The sequence below is a fragment of the Macrosteles quadrilineatus genome, unplaced genomic scaffold (assembly GCF_028750875.1).
Source record: "Macrosteles quadrilineatus isolate MER2022 unplaced genomic scaffold, UCM_ALF_1.0 Scaffold_7__1_contigs__length_78375512, whole genome shotgun sequence".
Classification (NCBI taxonomy): Eukaryota; Metazoa; Arthropoda; class Insecta; order Hemiptera; family Cicadellidae; genus Macrosteles; species Macrosteles quadrilineatus.
In genome coordinates this window covers 23,289,988-23,314,738 of record NW_026542600.1, presented here as the reverse complement: position 1 = coordinate 23,314,738, position 24,751 = coordinate 23,289,988, and the positions used below count along the sequence as shown (strand labels likewise).

Genomic DNA, 24,751 nt, shown 5'->3' with positions numbered 1-24,751 from the left:
AAGTGGTGTTTTAACAGCTGACTTTTTTTGGAAGCAACTAATGGTATTTGTGTATTTACGAAAGATTGATTACTGGACTAAGACAATATTGACTCCGCTTAAAAATGTACAGATATAGATTTTAATTCATATTGTTTCAATTTTCAATTATGTATGTTTTATTTTTAATATTTTAATAAATTTATGTTCATAAATTAAAAATTAAATCAATAAAGTGCGAATTAATGAGCTGATGTCACCTGTCTGCCATGTTATCTTATGGGACGTCTGTTACTGAACAACACCACTTGCGATGTTGCCAATTCTAACAGGCCGCGGTCTGTAGTTAAAGGCGGCCGTGACAGAAGAGCATCGCTTCGCTTCGCTCAATTAAAACAGTTGGAATAATTCTAATTTTTAGTGGAAATTTACAGGTCTTTGTCGAGGTGAGAAGAAGAGAAACAGCCAAAGGCAAGGCACATTATTATGTACGAATGTACGAACATAGGGAAAGGACCAATGGAAAGGGAATGAAATGAATGGAGAATGGGCATTCAGACAAATTGTGAATGTGAACCGAGAACCGATTCAATTCTATCTAGCATCCATCCAACAAACTTTAGGAATTCTTTAATTAGGCTAGGCTGTTGCTTCACGCTTAATCTGTGTTAAGTTCATTAATTCTGTATGGAATATTCAATTTGAAAATGAATAAATCCTGTGCTAGATGTGAAAAGACTGTCTACCCCATTGAGGAGCTTAAGTGTTTGGATAAAGTAAGTAAAATTGTTGTCAAGTTTGTGACCTGCTTGTTCTTAACCTTGTTTAATGAAATGGGGAAATGCAAGATAAATATTTGTTCTATTTCGTATTAGGTTTTGTATTTAAATGAAGCAATGATGAAAATAATACTTTTAACTTAATGTCTTGTGTTATGAGCATGCAATGTTTTTTGCAACTTTGCCAAGATTGAGTAATTAGCCTAGGCCTACATTATGACTAACCAACCACCTAATTTGGGCCTAATATACTCTATGTTTTCATACGATTTCAGCAAATAATTGCCTGCAATTAATTACTTAATTTTTATCAAGCTAGGCCTTTTACTATTACACTGTGGAGTAAACAGTAAAATAGTGACTAATTAGGAAATTAAATGTAGGCTAACAATACTTAGCAGGTAGTTAAGTTATGCCTATATAAGGTAATGTCTTGAACACAATCATAAAGGTCACATTAGCCAAGTGTTGACAATTGGCTACTTTTCAGTCAACTCTTCCTTGTAGAAGCTGTATTTGAGCCTAATTAGCCTAGTGACTTGAAATTACTTGAATGTCAACAAATAATAGTATGAGACAGGGACAAACTGTCAACTCTAAACAAAATAGTCCAATATACTAGATAGTCTTAAGCCGGATCAAAAACTATCTCTTAGGGGTTTATTGACACTTGGGAAAGTAAACCTTTGTCCAACCAAATCAATAAAATTGTTAGGCCTACTTTTTAAGAGGCAGGTCCAAGTTAATAGCCTTGGTAGATTAAAATGAAGACAAAAGTCTGTATTCAGAGTTTTTCTTGTAAAATTCAGATTTTCACATCAACTAGGTAGGGCCTAAGTTATTGTCATTGATCTAACTTAAGTTTAACTTAGGCCTACCGGTACTTAAAAATTAGGCCCAAGTTAGGCTTGTATCCATAAAAAAATCTAGCCTTCTATAGTCTACTTATATAAGTTACGGTAATCAATCTATTAAAAAAATGTTGTGAACAACAACAAAAAAACGCTAATTATTGCGACCATCACACATGGGAACTTATAGATTTTATCACCAGAAACTAGATTTTTTGCTGAAAATAAAAGTGCAAAAATTTCCGCGCTCTCAAATATTAACGGAGTTATGGCTGTTTAAAGTTTTATTTACCTTTGTAAATCAACTGACTAGTCTATTGACGATAATTCCTCACCAGAAACTTGATATAACTATTACATTTATGTTAATTGTAAGTGATTCTAAGAGTACCTATAGGCCTACCTATATTAGACTCACACTAACAACTAATAGGCTAACTAAAGAAACTTATTGATTTCAGCATAATGATTGTTCGGAAAACAAGGTATCTAAGCTGTACGCAGCTAACTAAAAGTGAGTGAATGAAAGTGGTTAGTTAGTGGCGGCGGCATGATGGATTTTGACAAAATCTATTTGCTAGTTCCAGTAATAATAAACCTAATCCACTCCACAACATAGACAACAGGGTTACTTTAACCATGTCTAGCTTTTATGCACTATTATATCCTTTTAAAATAAGGATTTTATTACGTAGCAGCGTTGCCAACACAACTTGCTCATTTTACCCACAAAATCCGGTGGTATTTCCCGGAATTACCCGGAATCAAATTTTGATTACCCGGAAAATCCCCTGAATTCTAATTTTAAGGATTTCGGCCAACTTATTGGTAAAAACTGTGTTATAACAACATTGTAACGGTGCTTTGAGAGATTTATTAATATTAATATCATTCTTATATTGAACAAAACAATGTTAATCGTCCATTTGAAGTTTTTTAAGGCTACCTTTTTCAGCTAGTCAATTGACCTAATTGACTTTTGGCGCACCTAACCAATATAGCTTTGACTATACTTTAAATAGGCCTACAGCTTATTCAGTATCCAAAAGTCAATGCCAATACAGCTAATACTACACTGTAGTAGCTATGATGTTGTAAAAATTTACATTCAATGTAATACATAAAAATAAAACAATTGAATAACTACAGTAACTCCATTGATTAAATAAATAATAAACTCTCCTTGTATAAATAAATAAATAAATTCTCCTAGAGTTGTCATCCTTGTACATATAAGAAGCAGACGAAGACAGTTTAATACGTTATGTTAGTTCCATTCGCTACCTGTAGGAGCTAGGAGCATGTCTATGTTTACAACTGGACTATTTTTTAATAACTCATTCATAATAAACAAATTGTAAACAAAAACACATCCCTATAAAAAATCTGGCCGTAACTAACATCGAAATTGTTTTTCTCATCCATACTGTACCTATGATGACTTGTCAATAAAAGAGTGATGTTTAATCTATGCTAAAACTACTAATTTAATTTCATTCAAATTTTCAAAGTTCATAATTTTATCCAAAGCTAAAACCATAGACGTTAGGATACTTTAACAGAATGAGAATACTTAATCATATCAATAGACAAGACAACCTAAATATAACATCTTAAGTCTTCCATAGTCAAATGAAAAATCTGCAAATCTTTCATTGTGTGTCTGCACTACTTGTACTCTCTCTGGGGAGTTTCCGAGTTCAGATCTAATCTCTAACCATAGATTTAATTAAACATACTCGTCAATAGTGCTTCGCTTCACTTTTTATTCAGTGGCTTCAGTTCCAATCCCATTCTAGTCCGTTATCCAATCCTAATCATTGATGATTTGCAAGAAACGTATTTTTGTAACTTATTACTGTTTTTGGTCACTGTCTACACATGCAACCAAAGTATTGCATTGTAGATTGAAATACTTTTTGTCCAATTTTGTATCAAAAAAAATATTTTTAAAGTTGGTACAATGAAATACCCGGAAAATCCCCGGAACCAGCTCAATCCCCGGAATTTTACCCGGACCCCGGAAATCGGCAACGCTGTTATGTAGGCACTTCTAAAGCCTATTACAGTACAACTACTATTAACCAATACAAGTAGACTTTTCATCCCATTATAAAATCTGAAGTTTTTCCATTTCTAGTTCGTTGGTGACACTTGCGCTAGTGTCGTAACATTTTGATATTATTGTAGGGTACTACAATCTCAAAGGCATTATACTGTAATAAATTCTATAATACCTTTATGATAACCTAGAGGCACAAACTAAGATAGGCCTATACCATAGCTAGATAACACGTTGATTAGTCTATGAATACATATCAGTTATAAAATTAATCTATTCTAAACTAACCTAACCTAACCAAATTTGCTGTAACATAAAAAATAAGTATGATGCCAGAAAAGGCATGTGTGGAAGGCAAGTCGGGCTTTATGTGGATTTGTGACTGCATTAAGTCCTTGAAGGTTTGTTAGATTAGGTAAGTTAAAGTGTAGGTTATAGTAAACCGATTTCATAATTTATATTACACACAGGCAATTGTTGTGCTATTAAAATATTGTGTTATACACAACGAAATAACGATTTCAAAAATGCTTGAACTTCTTCAGGCTTCGAAAGACATCAAAACTTCATTCCAGAGGAAGTCGTCATGGTAAAAAATCTACCAAAGTCATATTTACATAAATCACGGACGAACGCACGAACATAACACATAAACATTACAAAAACACGGTACCGGGAAACACGTTACGCACGGACCTGCCTATTGTCTAGACCTGCTCTCCGTGTGTAACATGTTTCCCGGTACCGTGTTTTTGTAATGTTTATGTGTTATGTTCGTGTGTTCGTCCGTGATTTATGTAAATATGACTTTGATGAATTTTTTACCATGACGACTTCCTCTGGAATGAAGTTTTGATGTCTTTTGAAACCTGAAGAAGTTCCCCCGGGAATGAAACTGCAGTAGCCTACATAAACTACAAAGGATCACTTTTGACAGTATAAGGTATTTAAACCATTATTTATTACTATACCAGTGATTCGGAGGCTAACAACATGAATGTTTATTGCCTGAAAAAAGTAAATTTGAAAATCTATCAGTAAGGACCCCAGATTTTCCTACTCATAGTATCTTAGTGCATGTAAAACTTTTGATTATTGACTTTGTTGCATTTCGATTGGCCCATGTTTAGAAAATTGATTGCAAAATTACTGTAATTTTTTGCTGATTTTTTTATATTTAGTCTTTGTTTTAAACACAGTTTTGCTTTGTCCAACACATTACATATTAGAATCTAGGTACCGCATATATTAAAGACACTCTGTAGGCCTAAATATTTTTAAATATAGGTTAAACTTCAATTTGTCTATTTTTATCAATCTGAAATGTCTGAGTTTTAACTATTTAATTTAATTTTGTATTTAGAGTAAGCTATGTAACTTAAAATTGTATTCAATGAGAACCAATAGTTATTTCAGTAAACTTTAATAAGTACTTGACTGGTTGAACTTGTTGCACAATATTTACCTTCAACCTCAATTTTTTCGGCGTGTGATTGATTGTTCGATGTGAAATTTGCTGATAATATTTTACAGTATTCCTGGTTCAATGTTTATTGTTGGTTTTAATATGATTCAGCAGTATTATCTTAATCAATTGAAACGGCATTTCTGTTTTATTATGATTAATTCTGAAAACAGAAGACGTCTTTCGGTTATAAACTGTAACTTCCAGTGTTAATAACTAAATGGCAATTCATATGCCTTCATCATTGGCCCTCTGGTAGAGGAACTAACTTAGATTGTGTCTGATTTATTCACAACAAATACTAAAAACTTAGCAGACACAACATAAAATAAAAACTCTAGCCCACAATGATAAATTTCTCATGATAATTTTAAGGAAGTTTTGATACATTATGGTATGCTGTATGCTTATTAGTTTATAATTATTAAGGACTATTATGATGTGTAATAGGTGTTTTTTTTAAGGGATTTGTATACCTACTGGTTTGAGCTACCTACTAATACAGTCTTAAGAAATTATGTAGGTCCTACGTGTTCCTTCTTAAAAGAGTCAGGACTATTTTCTCTTCTCAAGATGATATAAATTAGGCCTACCATGATATTTAATATTAACTTTTAATATTTAGTTACCTATTTTAAATTTGGCAATGAAAAAACTTAGCATTTTTCAATTTCCACAAATGTAAAATTAACATTGTTTATTAGCCTACATATTTTTTTCACTTAAATCTGGAATTAGTTGTCATGATTATTTTACTACATTAAAATGTATCATGATTTAATCATAATATTGATAGATGTTAAGCTGAAAATCAACTAGATCACCATAATCATGTAAATAATGTACAGATTAACTTAACTGACCTTCTATTCTAAAGGTCACAAAATGTTTTGGCATTCCTATCTATGTTATGACAGTCAGCAATGAAGCATGACTTATCTTTGCTACAGATAGATCACATGTTTAGGTTATTTATCTACTATGTTTACTAACTTTTATTATAATTATAGTAGGACTACTCTCTTCCTAGATATTATGAATAAAATTTATTTCCACATGTATACGTTACAGCTACTGCTAAGGCTATAATACTTCCCCAATATTGGATAGGCTGGATGAATGATAAAAAAAAATTGAAATTGGTCTTAAAATAAATGGCGATTAATAACACCATGTGCAGTGAAGATCTTGTTTTTCTGCATATCATTGGCAATGTTTTTGTTTTGTTAGATGTTGTAAAATATATTTATTAAAGTATTTATTTAACAAAATCAAACATAGGCCTATGCCTTAGTCCAAGTAGAATGAATAGTACTCTGAACATTTAGAATTAGTACCGTACAACTTTTGTATCAACAATTGTAATAAATAATATTTTGCTTCGAGCTCAACTACAAAAAAAGAAAACTAACTTAACATCTAATAATATGACATTGTGGATGGACTCTTAATGTATAAACCACTGTAGACCTATAGTTAGGCCTAATTGCAGATTAGTTTGATTCTTATTCAATGTATACAATGAATAAAATTTGAATGAAGTGTTTAGTTTAATCAAATTGAATTTCTTAGAATGTAATTTTAATCAACATGTTGTTGTTACAGGTATGGCACAAACAATGTTTCAAATGTCAAGTGTGCAACATGACTTTAAACATGAGGAATTACAAGGGGTTCAACAAACAACCCTACTGTGAAGCGTAAGTTTTATCCAACTTGTATATTGCACACAATTTTTATCCAGTAGAACCTTGCTAGTTCGAATTTTAGAGGAAAGACAATATATTTCAAGTTATGGGAAATATAGTTTTATTTATAGAGGTTAGAATGAATAAAAATTTAAATAATGGAGTCCCAGTTTTCAGTTTGAGTTTGAGACAACGGAGACTAATGAACACATCGTGGGAACATAAATAAGAGTGTCAGTTAATGTTTCATCAGACATATTTTTTGTCTATAATATTGTGGTATAATTATCTCGTCAAGTAATCCAAATGATGTGATGTTAGGCTAAAAACCTACATGTTTCGCCGTTAATACGGCATCGTCAGGGTACAAACACAGTAAGACATTGCTGTCACACGCATACAATAAATAAATAACACGAAACGAATTACGAACATAACATTTAGATAATAATGTCTACTACCTGCGCCGGGACCGTCCGCGTCATGTGATAGGCCTATCTAAATGTTATGTTCGTAATTCGTTTCGTGTTATTTATTTATTGTATGCGTGTGACAGCAATGTCTTACTGTGTTTGTACCCTGACGATGCCGTATTAACGGCGAAACATGTAGGTTTTTAGCCTAACATCACATCATTTGGATTACTTGACGAGGTAATTATACCACAATATTATAGTCATTCATAGTAATCCAGGGGCCATCAACATGGAATTTAATATTTTTTGTCCTGAATTCGAATTATTGGTAACACAGATCAAATTGTAAAGGTTGACTTTGAATTTTGGAGGTAACAGTTCGAACTACGGCAACAGTTCGAACTACGGCAACAAAATTTAAATTGTAGAGGCTCGAGTATGTGGAAATTCAAATTATAGAGGCTGCATAAGTGTAAAAATCACTTTTAATTATAGGTATATTATTATTTTAATTTTAGAGCTTTTCTGGAGGGAAAATACAAAAATTTATTATTATAGAGGTTTTTGAATTATCGAGGTTCGAATTAGTAAGGTTCTACTGTAACATGACAGACAAAAAACTGTCATACCGGTACATTTTTATACAGATTTTGTATTTATTTCAGTCTAAAACTTGTATGTTTAAAAAAAAATCATAATAATCACCTTTAAAGTTGCCTGGCGTTAATACAGTCCCTAAAAAATACAATGAAGTAATAGGATGTAGTACCTTAATGAAATACTTCATTTTGTAGTGATTATGTGAACAGTGTGTTTTACAAGAGACGTCTTTAAATGTATTGTTATCACATCTTTAGCTCCTCTACAACAAATAATGACTTGAGTAGTAGGCTAATATCTTTTGTAATATTTCTAGACACATTCCCAAAGCAAAAGCAACCACCGTGGCCGAGACTCCGGAGTTTAAGAGGATTGCAGAAAATACAAAACTTCAGTCTAACGTAAGTATAATAACTTATATAACCCAGTCTATTCTGAGAAATCCTGATTCCATTTGCTAAGATAAGTTTTAATAACTCCTGATTATTTTCATACGCCTAATAAAATGAATGAAATATGTTTATTGTCTTTTGAATTTTTAAAAATTATTGACAACGTCATAAAATAGCTAAAATTATAGCATAGTCAAGGATTGTTATACCAATCGTTTTTATTTTTTGTTTGTTTGAAATTTTTGTTTAAATCTGTATTATTTTAGAAAAATAGAAAAATGTTATCTTTTAAAACTTTGAAAAACATTCTAAACGTATTTTCTGCTGTTGGATTTATACAATTAAGCATATTTGTCCAATCATAAGTACCAAGCTTATACATTAACACACCCACCGAATCTTTTGGCAAAATAACTATAGGAAAGGAGTTTTAAGCAGCATATTGATTAATGCAATATTTTTCCAAATTCAATTATATTTAATAGAAGACCATTATGGCAAGAGAAAGGAAAATAAAAAACTGTACAGCTTATATTTGCATTTTTATCACAGTTTGTCCAGACAATTGTTGCCTCGGGTTGGGTAGTGATTTAGGAAGTGAAAATTGTGCTGACGGCCTATATTAAGAAAATGTTTAGAGAGGTAGTTGTTCTGAGTCAAGTCAAAATTTGTTAAGTCCCCTCCGATGATTGAAACATAATTAGTCCAATGAGAGAGATGAGTTAATAATTTATCAACATTTTCAAGAAAAACCACAGGGTAGCCCGAAGGTAGACTGAATTAAAAATTAATTTAAAATCCACGATAAAGACCACTGCTGCTTCTAAACTCATTTCAGAACAAAACCAATCCAAATCACATATTTTAACCTGTAAAGAATTTTTTGCGAAAATTAAAAAGCCCCCCCTTATATGATCAGCTGTGCAGTAAGCACTACCACAACAGAAGCCATCAGGACATGCGAAAAGCAACTTCTTCTGTTCTTAACCAATTTTTAGTTAGACCGATAGCAGAAATACTATTACTGAGTAAAAATTACTCTAAAATTGATATTTTATTTTTTAAGCCTTGGATATTTAGGAACAAGAATGAAGGATCCGCATTTACTATTGATGGGTTCTTCTGTGGTTTTAGCTTGGCAGTCTTATTAAGGCTAAACGATATTCTTAGGCCTAAACGCTATTCTTATTATAATCTCTGCTTTAGTATAGACCTATAGTTGTTTGTTAAGTCAACGTTAGTAACATTTTTATTCATAGTTGTATGATGTATTAAAATTAGCCTAATCTGTTATTTTTTGGTGAGTAGGCTAAATGTAATTCTAATTGAAATTGTGGTCAAAGTAATCTTAGAATCCCTTACATTTTCACCTGGGACCAAGCCTCGGTTTAATTACCGAGCTTGGATAATATAAGGTGTAAATCCCCTGTTTAAAACTGCTACAAAACGATTAGTGTCACATTACTGTGAGTGATATAAAATAGCAAACAACTTTGGTAATATGTGTTTCATCGAACAGAATAAGAAGAAAGGACATCTCATCTTATGATCTTGTTCAAGGAAAGGCTCTAGGCCAGGATTTTTAATTGTAAAATAAAGGGGATAGCATTTAGCTTAGTGGCTTACCTTAGGTGAAGAACATGTTGGCCATAGAGCACACAGAAGAAACATAGGAACACAAAAATAATTCATAAAATGGATTTTTTTATTCACAAAAAGAGTGTCACATTTTTAAAAAGTTCACAAAAAGTTTTTCCATTTCGTAAACGTTTTCCCTAAATTTGATTTAGTTTCCCAGGGGAAGAAATATTGTGTGTTCTATGGCCTACCTGTACTTCTAAGATAAGCTAGCTGCTATCATCGGACCGGTATAATCTGTGTGTAACTTGATGTCTTGACGCTTCGGCCTGGTCCAAATCTCCTTTCCTTGCTTCTTCTATCAGCTGTTTCAGTGATTACTCATCTAGTAGCATCGACTTTTCTTGTAATACTGAATGTTGAAAGGTTCTCATAAAAATTAAAGAGGTCATGAAAAAAGAAGTAAAATTATTCCAAACTTTTTAAAAGCCGATTAACAAAGCCATTAAGACTGTCCCATCTTTATCAAACCCTACAGTGGATCTTTTCAGGGCCTACAATGGTGTTAAGTATGCCCCCTGCACAGGTATAAGCCTTTCTATATCCTCAGTATAATTGATTTCAGATAATACAGAATCACTTTACCTTAGATTAAATAATTAATTAAGTGTGAATATTTTAGGTTAAATACCATGCAGATTTTGAAAAGGCTAAAGGAAAATTGACTCAAGTAGCTGATGACCCAGAAACCCTCCGTATAAAGCAGAATTCTAAAATCATCAGGTAAGCACTAAGCAGGGCTTATTGGTACATCAATGTTTTTTAAGATAAGAGTTTAGAGCCTCAGTCCTTAAGCCATGAGAGCCCAAACAAAAATCTATTTAGATATTCATACTCAAAACTAAATAACAGATAATTCAACACAACAAACAATTAAACAACAACAACAACAAAACACAACAACAATTAAACAATTTAACAATTAAATTTAACTATACTTTAAATTCAATTTCCACATAAACAAAATATTCTCCAGCATAAGCACTTTTTTTATTTTTTTTATTACTATTAAATGCATTTCCGTTTTTCTGCAAGTTAATGGGGTAATAATATATTATTTATAGCCTAAATCATTTTTAACTGTGAAAAATAATATGCTCATCATTAAAATTATAAATATAAATAAATTCACAAAAAATTAAGAATTTAAACAAAACATACACTTTCAACTTTAGTTAATTAATATAACAAACAAACTACGTACCGGTAGTCCTAAATATTGTCAGACTCAGAATATAAAAAAAGGAAAATTATTTATATTTATGTTGCAGTTAAACAAAAGTCAAACAATTTATTACACTTCTACGGTGGGTGATATCTAAGGTATCCAACAATTTTGTAAAATACTCTTACATTTGAATATTGAAATAGAATGATTACATAGGCCTACATTTGAAAATTACGAGGAAAATAATAATGATAAAAAATATTAGTGGTTAAATGTAAATAGTTGTGGGACAGAAAATAGGCATAACAAAAAATAAAAGGTTTGAAAAATACTGGTGAATAAATCAAAATAAAACCTCACAACTGTCACTTGAAGTAGTGTTTTAGACCGCAGCTGGTAGATCAGCCAGATACGTCGCCACCTATGTTTAACTGTAACCTATTTAATGTGATTTGTACCTTTTTAAGTATTTTTATCTTTCCGAAAGAGAGGTACCGGAACACTGTTCCACCACGTTTCCCCATAAATCAAGCTCTGTTTATAGTCACTATAACAATATGTTTAAAAACACTTTTGTATTAAAATACTTTTAAATTTGCATTTTTTTACAGCAATGTCGCTTATCATGGAGACTTGCAGAAAAAGGCAGAAATGGAACAAAAGCGAACTTTAGCCAATGAAAATGGTGATGTCAGCAGTGGAGGTAAGTTAATGGGAATAATCCAGACAAGCTTAATTTTGTGTGTAAATGCAGAGTTACTTTTATGAAACATACCTAACCATCATGCCACTGTACTCTCAATAAGTTAATATGGTCAACATGGTAACCCTTCTGATTTTAGGAGAGGTATGTTTCATATTCAGGCCAAATATAAGAATCTATATTCCCACTTGCAAGTTCTCTTGTCTTAGTTTAGCATTAAAATATATATAGGCCTCACAAGTTATTGGGAAAACTCACATTTATGAAAATGCGTCACCATACGCAATCAAAAAAACACCTAAATCTGTAATGACCTTAGCACTTACCTTGATTAATGAAATTATGTTTTTTCTTTGTATTCTTGTATTCTTTGTCTTTGAGTGTTGGATATTTATCTAGACCTCTGTTTTACAGTGGCATCAAAGAGTTTTGAAGTTTTATCTTCTTATTGCATTGCATAGCTTAGTTATAGCTAGTTGTCATTAGATATTGTATAATACAGGGGCCCAACTGTTAATTTTTAGGCCTGTCATAGATTAAACATTCCCCATTCTATATTTATTATCCTTACAGACAAGCTTAAGCTGAGGCAATAGCCTAGCCCAATTAAAGGATACTTTAGATTAGATACTTGATTTGACATAAGGTCCGGTTTATGTAGAGAATGTTTTGTTGGTAACAATTTTGTTTCTTGTTATTTAACCCTCCAAAGGTCCATAGTTTAGGCCTTAATGTCCACCTATTTTTGGCCCCTTTGCAAGGTTTTATTAAAACGGATCTGAGAAGCTTAAAACAATGTTAATTCTAATGTTCTATATACCATTTTGTTTGGAAAATCATGGGCTTCAATATTATATATAAAACATAAGTAACATTTTTTCAAAAAAAAATTTTTAGGTAAAAAAAAATATAATTTCGAAAATTTTCAAAAAAAAAATAAGTTCGCGCTCAATGAAATTGTATAAATTATAGGCCTATAAATATTTGAAAATAGCCACTTTGTTCTAAATTTAATGAGGATTACAAATATATAATCATATAGCGAGGTAAGTTATCAAATAAATAAGTTATGAGCGAAAAACGGATTTCAGTACATAGCGTTTAGCTAAGAATGCATAGCCTAACCATAGCTAGGAATCTGGCTGATAATTTACATCAATATCACTACCTACTTCTTCAGGATCATCAACCAGCACTTCAAAACCACTTAAATCTTCTTATAATGCACCACGTATATCACTACTTTTGATTTTTAACACTAAAACAATGATAAACATAATAAAACACATCAGTCATCGGTCCGAGGTTAAGTAACCTGTTTACTAATATGCACGTCAGCTGTCTGCTAACAATTACGATCGGCTCAGAGAACAAACAGCGCTTAGAGACAGACCTTTAGAAAGCTTAGAATCTAATGAAAAGAACGATACCTAACTCGATCCAGTTCAATAATAGGATCTACTTGCAAAATCGGAAACAAGCAGTTTGTATAAAAGGAAGATGGTCAGATGAAGTGTGTAATGACTCAAAATTCAATGTTTATAATTATAGTCCTTATTTTATTTTCAAACTCAATCTTGTTATATTTTCAATATTTATCCATGTCCATTTTTAATATTATTAAAACCATATTGTCTCAACATATATATAATTTACTATCAAAATTTATTCATTGGCTTATCCAAAATTATTATTCAAAAACAAATCCTCCAATCAGAACACCATCCATCTGGGTTCAAGATTATTAATAAAATTCAACCATGTTTTTATTTATGTGAACCCCATAACTTGATATGATTTACAACAATGAAAAGGAGAGTGCAGTTTAGCTATTCAAGAAGAGCACATAGAAACTATATTAGTTGTGAAATAAATTATGAAAATATAAAGTAAAGTATTGGCAAAATATCCAAATTAAGTTAACCGAAGAAAGAAGAATTTAATCCTTTAAACTAAGAAGAAAATTATTATTACAGAAGATTGGTGAGAACTTTCCATTTATTAACTCAGACTAACTTATAGACTCCTCAAGCATCCATTTGGACCCTATTTACCTCCATTAATTAAAATCAAAATCATTCCTATTTAATTTATTGTTTTTGAAAGATTATTAAATTTATAATTTACCATACTCATTGAAAATTTAAATTGGAAATCTTTTGATTCGGCCAGCACGAATCCCCACCCCTGAACAATTTTTTTGTAACCCTATATTAATCATTTAACTTATGTACCATTAAACCTCATGCTTTAAAACCTCTGTCCTCAAATTATTATTGTTTAAGATAAGATTAGAATATAAACCATATTAAGGGTTTATTTCAATGGCGCCCAACGTAATAGGCTTGAATCAAAAGATTTCATAATCGTATGTTGAGACAATCTAAAATAGGCTAATAAATACCAATAGGCTAATAGGCTACTTACGTATGTTAGGCCTACTCTTAAGAAGTTAGGTAGGATTAAGAATCCCGATTTCCCACAACTTATGTCCCACCAATATTAGGTACTAACTAAACGACTTGTAATTCTAAAAATAAATAGGCTACTATAAGGTAAAACAGATTTATTTCATGTCGTAAAGCGTAGGCCTAGCTCATTATTGTTATAACGATACCCAACTTGTCCTATAATATCCCTGTTCCCTTACACCGTCGTAAACAAAATGGCTAACAACGATAACGATAATCACTATAATTTGAGACAACCGAGACGTTATCCTGCATTATCATTTCAACAACACGAATCAGACGAATCGTCAAATCTGTCAACAGAAGAAATGGAAAACCTAACCTATGTAGAAGGCCAAGATGAATCTAACACCGGTTCGGGTTCGGAACGTTTCAATCCCAGTGGACCCAGTGTCGAAGATTTGAACCGGAACGAGAGCGACCAATCAGAATCAACGGACCGGGCCGAGATTATTGAAGTACACCAAAGACCCGCAGCCAATCAAAGCACACATTCACAGTCAGCTGATATTAGAACCACATCGACACACGGAATCATCCGAGGGTTAACGAAGACGCCCGAAGCAAGTTTCCAGCTGTTAGAGACCGAGTCTCCGACCATTGAAAACCGTCCCAATGACGTAATACCAACGTTCACACACGCAACTTCTCAACCACCTGAAGTTAAAGCTACGCAAACTACTGAACAACCGGATTTGAACAAAATATTTAATTTTCTAGAACAGTTTAACACTAAACTTGATCAAACCAACACACAACTAAACCAAAAATTAGATCAGACCCGAATAGAGCTAAACCGTGAGATAAAATCATGTCAAAAAATTCTAACAGAACAAATAAATGACATTAGAACAACACAAAGTGAATTTCGCCAGGAATTAAATGTCCTAAAAGCTAACCAACAGTCCCAAAATCAAGAGAACAAAGAATTTCAATTTCAAATCACAAATCAAATTGACGAATCAAAAATAAATATCCAGACATTTGTAACTAATAACTTGGAACAACAAGAACAAAAGTTAGAACAAAATATGAAAGCATTAGTGCTACAAACAAAAACCGACAGTGAAAATATTGCTAAATATTATGCACAATCCATCCACAATGAAATTGTTCCTAAATTACACATACAAAATAATCTTATCCAAGAACAACAAAACGAAATTAAAACTATTACTGAAACTCTAAACAAATGTGAAAGTGAAGTACAGTCACTAAAACTGAAACATCATTCACCAATCCGGAACGACAATCCTATTCAAATCATATGTTCGGGATCTGACCCAATGGAAAGACAAATCCCTAAATTCAATGGAAGAACTATAAATCCAAATGAATATCTACAAAAACTTAAACGGTTCTACGCTAAAAGGATAGAAAGAAATCCTAATAACGACCCTGTTGAAATTCTGAAAGATCTGCTCGACGTCAGTTTTGAAGGACCAGCGTCCAGATGGCTTCAACTGGTTAAGGCAGACATTAACAGTTGGGAAAGATTCTCCGAAGAATTCACCATGAAATACTGGAGCCGTGAAGTACAAAGAGGAGTACGTAGCAAGATTGAAGCCGAACATTACAAACCTAATGGAACGCTCAACAGAACTGAATATTTTACTGAGAGAGTCCTATTGCTACAGTCTATTACACCACAAATGACTGAAGAGGAAATAGTGATCCTGTTAAGCGAACGATTTGATCAACTCATCCAAGATAGCATTCAAGTACAGAACGTGACAACAATTCGAGCATTCGAAAGACTTCTGCAAAAAGAAGATATCCGAGATGGACCCAAAAGGAGCAAACCTGCGAACTACCATAATATGGATCACCGACCAAATAGTCCTACACATCGTAACAAGACTCCACCATATAGCTCTGATATTAACCATCGAGCCTATCAACCAAAAACATCATCTTATGCTATACGGACACCACACCAAGAACATCAAGAACCTAGAGAACACCAATATCAGCCATACAACCGTTTCAGACATGATCCTCGCAAAAACTACAATCAAAACCACAGACAGCATCCTTATACCAATACGCTCACTGATCAAAACCGATACCACCAAAGGCCTAATCAATACTATTACAATAACAGCAAACCATATCCTACAAATGAGCAAAAACAAGTATGTGCCATGATAAGTCAAGACAGTCCACATGACACAGCAACACAACAAAGATCTCCAACAAATTTCAACCCCTCATACACCAGCCAGGGAAACGACCCGTCGCTGTAGATGTAAGCCGAGGACCATCAACTACCAACATCATAACAACTACAGCGATATCAACAGCAAATATCCTCGAAAATAATTCTTTAAATAATCCTAACAATTTTTCGATAAATAATATAATGTGTGATCAAGATTTTTTATTAAATGAACCCACTGAAAATAATAAATTTCCTGTATCCAAACCAGTTAAATGCCCTGAAATAGATATTAGAATCAATAATCTCCCAACAAAAGCATTAATCGATACTGGTTCTACAATAACATGTATTTCCGAACAATGTTTCAAAGAGAATCAAAAAATAATTCAACCATTTGAAGAACTTCCTTTGTCTAATACGACAATAACTACAGCTACTGGTGAAAAATCAAAACGTGTTGCAAGAATCATTTATGCCCCTGTAACCATTGAACATCAGACCATCTGGCTTCAATTTCTTATCATACCTAATTTAATTAAACCTGTGATATTTGGTATAGACACATTAACAGAACTCCGACTAAAGATAGATTCCAATGAAAATAAATTAAGCTTAACAATTAATGATACTGATATTAATCTAAAATGTGATATGAGTATTAAAATGGGACAAGTATGTCAAATAGATATAGGCAATTGCCAAAGGCCTTATGATGACTATTATAACAATGAAGAAGACCATTTTACAGTGTATGAAGAATATCGCTTACCCAGGAAAGAACACAACGAGGACACCGATCTGACAGATGAAATGATTAATAAGTCATTGATGGAGAATGACTATACCAATGGGGAACAAAAGAGAAAATTAAGCAATTTATTGCTTAAATATAAACAAGTGTTTTCAGAAAAACCAGGTTGTTGTACAAAATATACTCATGAATTGAAAGTTAATAATCCACATAATTTTAAATCAACTGTTTATCCAGTACCTCAACAGTATCAAACTGCCGTAGAACAGGAAATAAATCGGATGGAGCAAATTAAAGTAATAGAACGAAGTAAGAGTACCTTCATTAACCCAATCATCCCAGTAATAAAGAAAACAGGGAAAATAAGATTGTGTCTGGACGCACGTAAAGCAAACAACATAATCGTACCGGATTACGAGTGTAACCGCAGTGTAAATGAAATATTAAGTAAATGCCGTAATGCTAAATTTATCAGTAGTATTGACCTTACTGCATCTTACTGGCAGATACCTTTATCGCTTGAATCTCGTCAGTATACCGCTTTCCAATTCCGTGGTAAAACATACCAGTATACTGTTACACCATTTGGAATTTCAACATCACAAGCAGCCTTAGTAAGGGCATTAGACCAAGTTTTCGATGCAGCCGTAGAAGACTTCACTGCAATCTACATAGATGATATATGTATCATTTCATCAGATTTTGAAACACACCTTATACATTTAGAATACATTTTTGAGAAGTTACAATCAGCTAACATGACCATTAACTTCAACAAATCTCAGTTTTGCAGAGAATCAGTACCATTCCTCGGGTACACACTGACAAAAGAAGGACTTGTAATGGATCAAAGCAAGGTAGACCCCATCTTAAAATTCCCTACACCAAAGAACAGAACACAACTTAAATCATTCCTTGGTTGTATTAATTATTACAATAAATTTCTCGATAAATTCTCCTCTACAATTCAACCTTTATTGCGACTAACTTCCAAAAAGAATAAGTTTATCTGGACACCTGCAGATGACATTACCTTTAATGAAATCAAACAACTTTTCCTGCAAACCAGTGTATTAAATCATCCTGACCCAGCCAAAGAATTCTACTAACAGACTGATGCCTCAGACATCGCCATCGGAGGTCACCTGTATCAAATCAAAGAGAACGGAGATAAAGCTGCCATCATGTTTATGTCCAGAACGCTACAGCCTGCAGAGCAACGGTTTACTACCACAGAAAAAGAATTATTGGCTATAATTCATTGTCTACAGAAATCTCGATACATTATATTAGGTACCAAATTGAAAGTCATAACTGATAATCATGCCCTTACTTTCTTAAAAACTTGTAAACTCCTCAACAACCGCCTTGCTAGATGGATTCTAGCTATCCAAGAATATAATTTCACAATAATCCACTGCAAGGGCACGGAAAATATAACGGCCGATACTCTTAGCCGGATTCCACCAAACCAACAAACTGATTCATGTAATATAACAAATGAATTAACTATCCACTACATAGAAAGAACTACGGACCCACAACTTCGTGAAGACCTTCAAAATCTACCCCAGCTACAGCAAGAAGATCTCCAATTACAGACAATCATTGAAACAATTCATGATAATCCAGATACCACAACAGCACAAAAGCTACAGAGAAATTTTAAAATTCATAATGACATTCTTTATCAACGCTTGGGCAATAAATGGTTAATCAGAGTACCTACAATCATGATACCACACCTAATATGGGAATGTCATTTACATTACCTACATTGCGGAGCCAAAAAATGTCTTCAGCTACTACAGGAAACTTTTGTTTTCAAGAATATGAACAGAACCATTCGGAAGTATTTATCAACATGCGATACTTGTCAAAGATGTAAAATCAGCAACAAACACATGACTGCGATCGCCAAAGGGATCACATGTCGCAGTAAGAATGATCAACTTGCTATCGATATCATCGGCCCTTTTCCTACAAGTGTTGGAAATGTAAAATACCTACTCATAATCATTGATATATTCACAAAATTCATTAAACTTTACCCAATGCAGAGAGCCACTACTAAAATCATACTCAACAAACTATTTAATATACATATTCCTGAACATGGAAAGCCCCGCTGTATACAAACTGATAATGGCACACAATTCAAAAGTCATGAATGGACCTCAAGATTAGAGAAAGAGAACATCACACCTATATACAACCCTGTCTATTACCCCTGTTTCAATTTAGCAGAAAGACCAATAAGAGAAATCAAAAGATGTCTAAGGACATACTGTTCTAAACAACAACAAAAATGGGTAAAATATATACCAGAGATAAACCAATGTTTAAATGAAATTCACCATGAATCCACTGGATTTACTCCCAATGAGTTGCAGTATGGTATTAAGGACATTAGATTTTGGGAAGAATACCTACATCACCCAATCAACAATGACATGCCTTATGAACAAAAATTATTGATGGCAGAAAGAAAACTAAGTGAAACCCGAAGAAAACGTTCCAACCGATTAAACAAAAATAGACAACCACAGTCTCTAAACATCAACGACAAAGTACTCATAAAATCTCATCCCTTATCCAGAGCTATTTATGGTGAGACAGCCAAATTGTTTGAAGTGTACCAAGGCCCTTTTGTCATCAGAGAAATACTTGGACCATCAACATACCACATAAGTGATCTCTACAATGATAAATTATATGGACCCTATCATATATCCTCCATGAAGAAATACATGGAACCGATCTACACACCACAACCGAAGATAGAAGATAAACTGTAATGTGTGCTTAACCCTATAAACATTGCTGTAAAAGGGAAGAATTTTAAATCATACCCACACAAGCAGTGAGTGAACAAGCCAATTTCTCCAGTTACCTCTGTCCCAATAGTTAAACTATAGTCATAATCACAAATTTAATGTATTTAGTTATAAGAGGTTATCATCAAGCAATCACAAACAACTATTCATTTAATGTACTCCATGGTACCTATAAGAATCATACATCTCTTATATGTCTCATGTTCATTTCATATTTCAACATTTGTTCATCACTCCATTCATTTATTATGTAAAAAATAAAAAAAAATTGTTTTAACCACTTAAATTAATGTTATGTTTTTTAATGTTTGTAGAAGATAGGAGGGGATAGTAATCATTTTGCTATTTTAGAATTATTTTATTGTTATGTTCATTCCAACTGAAATTTGTTCTAGTTAAACCTTAATGTTAAGTTTGTTAGATTTTTGTTTCAACTCAATTTCATCTCAATATTTGTTATTTGCTGTATAATGCTAAATACATTTTTCGTCATTTAGCGAAAATATGTCATTAAAAATTTAATTACATATTTTCTGAGGGGATATTGTAATGACTCAAAATTCAATGTTTATAATTATAGTCCTTATTTTATTTTCAAACTCAATCTTGTTATATTTTCAATATTTATCCATGTCCATTTTTAATATTATTAAAACCATATTGTCTCAACATATATATAATTTACTATCAAAATTTATTCATTGGCTTATCCAAAATTATTATTCAAAAACAAATCCTCCAATCAGAACACCATCCATCTGGGTTCAAGATTATTAATAAAATTCAACCATGTTTTTATTTATGTGAACCCCATAACTTGATATGATTTACAACAATGAAAAGGAGAGTGCAGTTTAGCTATTCAAGAAGAGCACATAGAAACTATATTAGTTGTGAAATAAATTATGAAAATATAAAGTAAAGTATTGGCAAAATATCCAAATTAAGTTAACCGAAGAAAGAAGAATTTAAGCCTTTAAACTAAGAAGAAAATTATTATTACAGAAGATTGGTGAGAACTTTCCATTTATTAACTCAGACTAACTTATAGACTCCTCAAGCATCCATTTGGACCCTATTTACCTCCATTAATTAAAATCAAAATCATTCCTATTTAATTTATTGTTTTTGAAAGATTATTAAATTTATAATTTACCATACTCATTGAAAATTTAAATTGGAAATCTTTTGATTCGGCCAGCACGAATCCCCACCCCTGAACAATTTTTTTGTAACCCTATATTAATCATTTAACTTATGTACCATTAAACCTCATGCTTTAAAACCTCTGTCCTCAAATTATTATTGTTTAAGATAAGATTAGAATATAAACCATATTAAGGGTTTATTTCAAGTGTCAGTTGAATGGGGAGTACCACAGGGTTCAGTCCTTGGCCCCCTTCTTTTCTTAATCTATATAAATGATCTACCCTCTTCTGTTGATTGTAAAACCATTCTGTACGCAGACGATTCTACTTTTTTATGTACAAGTAAAAACTATAAAGAACTTGAAAAATTGGCTGATGAAACATTAAATAATGCACGAAATTGGTTTCATGGTAATGGACTTTTGCTTAACAAAGAAAAATCACAAAAATTAATATTTTCCTTAAATAATAATTCAAGAGAGTTGTTTGAGAACAGTGATAAGGTTAATACAGTTTTTTCAGCAAAGTTCTTGGGAATATATGTAGATAGTCAGCTAACATGGGATTCACATATAGACTATTTAAATACCAGACTTCCTCGTGTAATATTTTTACTAGGCCGTCTGAAAAAATGCATTCCACTAAATTATGTCCGAACAGCATATTTTTCATATTTTCAATCCATTTTCAGGTATGGGCTGATTTTTTGGGGCAATTGTGCTAGGGTAGAGGAAATTCTTGTTTGGCAAAAGAAAGCGGTTAGAGTTATCTCTAATAAAGGCTTGAGAGACCACAGCAAACCACTTTTTAAAAACCTTCAAATTCCTACTATTATTAACGTGTATATTTATGACTTAATAGTTTATATCTTGGAAAATCAACATCTTTTAAAATTTAGACACAATACTCATAATCATAATACCAGAAATAAGAACCATACCTCAATAGAATTCCATCGTTTAAGTGAAACTCTAAATAGTCACATAGTTTTGTCACTTAAAGTGTATAACTTTCTTGAATCCATAATTAAATTATATACTGTAAAGGATTTCAAGAATAAATTTTATTGTTGGCTGACCAATAACCCATTTTATAGTTTGGAAGATTTTTTTAACAATAAGATTCTTCAGTTGTAATTTGTTTTTTGTTTTTTTTTAACAAGTATTGTAGGCCTATATGTCTCCTTTTTTTAGTTAGCTATAAGTATTTAATTAATTATTAACTGACTGTGCTATAAGTTTGTTTAGCTGTATCATGACGTTGTCAATAATTTGTTAAAATTCAAAAGACAATAAAGCATATTTCATTTCATTTCATTTCAATCCGATTCAGTCAGTCATAGAGCCTTCGCCGTAAACGATGTTTGTGCGTCTTAAACTAGACGCGTGACCCTACACAAAGTGTGTTGTGCGTCTATTTTTTGACGCGTGACCCTCGGAGGGTTAACAAATTTTTAAACCGTAATAACCAAATGAAATTATCTAACTCATTTATGAATCATTTCCTTGTTGTATTAGTACAAAATTATCAAGGTCAGTTTTTATATTAAGAAGATTTGGTAAAGTATGTTCTATTGAAACTTTGAAAACAATCTACTACTCACTTTTTTATTCAAATTTAGCATACTGTATCGAAATATGGGGATACACTACCAAAACAAACATAAAACAACTTCTAGTCATTCAACAAAATCTTTGAGGTGTATCGTGGGACTGAGCTTTGAGGATTCTTGTGAGGAAACTTTCAAAAATCTTGAGAGTCTTACCGTTCCTTGCATAATCATTTATTGAGTTTTTATATATTTCAAAGCTAACATCTTTAAAACAACAAATGAACAAATTCCACTCATATGACACTAGAGGTAAAAGTAACATCCATATCAGTAGGCATGACATAGGTGACAAGCATTGGCAAGTCTTTTTTTTGCTCGAAGACTTTGGAACCATCTACCAAATCAATTTCAAAATTTTCCTCTTAATTTATTTAAAAAGAAGTTGAAGAAAGTTTTAATTAAGCTCTGTTTGTTCACAATAGGTGAATTTTGGCTAGTGAGGAAAGATGAATTTAATTTACTAATTATAGAATGTTAGAATATGTTATAAGGTGAAGAAGTTAAATTGTGTTTATTGTGAAGTTTAGGATTAATTGACAAGTTAGGAGATACTAATGTACCATATTATGTATTTTACTAACAATAAAGTTCTTGTATCTTGTATAGGACTATCAAGGCCATCATAGAACAGAACCTAGGATGGTTTAGTTTACTAACAATTTAACCACAAATCTTAAAATTTACCCTAAATTAAAATAAAAAATGGTAATTAACATTAGCGCTCTCGAATATCACCAACACAAAACAAAAATAAAAACACACTTGAGATTTTTCAATAGGATGAGAAGTTTATGTACACTCCTTAAAACTACATGGATTTACACTTGTTAGGAGAGTTTATTATTAAGGAACCTAGATAAAGACTACCAGCTTGGGAATTGCTTTTGTAATTACCGCAGTGTGTCAGGTGTTATCTTTAATAAAGCTTTGTCTATTAATAATCCAAAAGCTTACACAATGATAATGAAATCAGGTGTCGTGCCAGTAAAGAAACCAGTGGAACAGATGCAGCCTCCCAGTTACACGGCTCCGCCCAATCCTGGCAAAATAGCAGACTACGATCCTCTGCAGGGGAGAGGAGGAGGTCCACACACCCCCTACTCAGCTCGTCAGTCATCGACTGTCATATACACATCTGACCGTGGACCAGGTAAAATACTCACCTAAAATACACCCTTAATAAATCTGATATCCGATACTAAGTGTCCAGCCAACTAGGAAAAAACCGCATGTGAAATCTGTATGGGACTAGAAAATACAGGGGAATAATCACCCATAGTCTATATTTGAGCATCCATCCATTGACACCATTCCATTTATTCCTTTTCAATAACATTGTGTGAAGTAAGAAAATCACGGTCGCTGAGGATAATTATTGTCTCTTGTTGAACAACCCTGATGTAGTAGAGACTGCAAGAGATTCTCTTGGATGTTGCCGAAATGGCAAGAGATCATTATGGTGTTGCTTTAATTCTAATGTTATCAGTTACACTAAGCTTTGAACTGATTCAAAATAAACTAAATAATAGTGAGAATATATGTTTATGAAAATTACAAAGGCTATTCTATTTTAGAATTTCACTTTGATTCGGGATTTGGATTAATAGAATTCTGATTCAATTTGAGGTTAAAAACTCCTGGATTTGATCACTAATGTCCGTACTAAAAACAATGAACCAAAACCGTTATTAAATTTGCAGTAATAAATATAAAAAAGTGACTATGTAAATGTTTTTCCTTTTTAAATTGATGCCAATTTAAGTTCTTTGAACACTTTCATGTCTTGAAGTTAGTTATCATATCTTAATGGCAAGTTTTGACCAAAAACATTTGAATTTGGAACCTGGATTAGAACTTGATTGTCATGGCTTGCTGGACACCCTGGAACTAATCCTAACAGTTGATTGCAATAGTATTAACATCAATGTGTATGATCTGTGCAAGTCAAGTAAAATAATCTTTATTCATAAGGTATATATAAATGTACATTGAATGACAAATGTGTACACATGCAATTTATAATTTTTACT

The 24,751-nt window shown here is 32.3% G+C and overlaps 1 protein-coding gene across 1 annotated transcript in view; it reads left to right on the top strand.

Moving 5' to 3' along the window:
- The first annotated feature begins 582 nt into the window (after window positions 1–582).
- Window positions 583–24,751, top strand: part of LOC128997787 (LIM and SH3 domain protein Lasp-like) — a 42,067-nt gene continuing 17,898 nt past the window's right edge. The window contains exons 1-6 of the mRNA XM_054423480.1: window positions 583–755; window positions 6,742–6,836; window positions 8,157–8,241; window positions 10,493–10,593; window positions 11,650–11,741; window positions 23,695–23,871. Coding sequence (XP_054279455.1) covers window positions 687–755; window positions 6,742–6,836; window positions 8,157–8,241; window positions 10,493–10,593; window positions 11,650–11,741; window positions 23,695–23,871 — 619 coding nt within the window. The 5' untranslated portion in view covers window positions 583–686. The remainder of the gene's footprint in view (window positions 756–6,741; window positions 6,837–8,156; window positions 8,242–10,492; window positions 10,594–11,649; window positions 11,742–23,694; window positions 23,872–24,751) is intronic.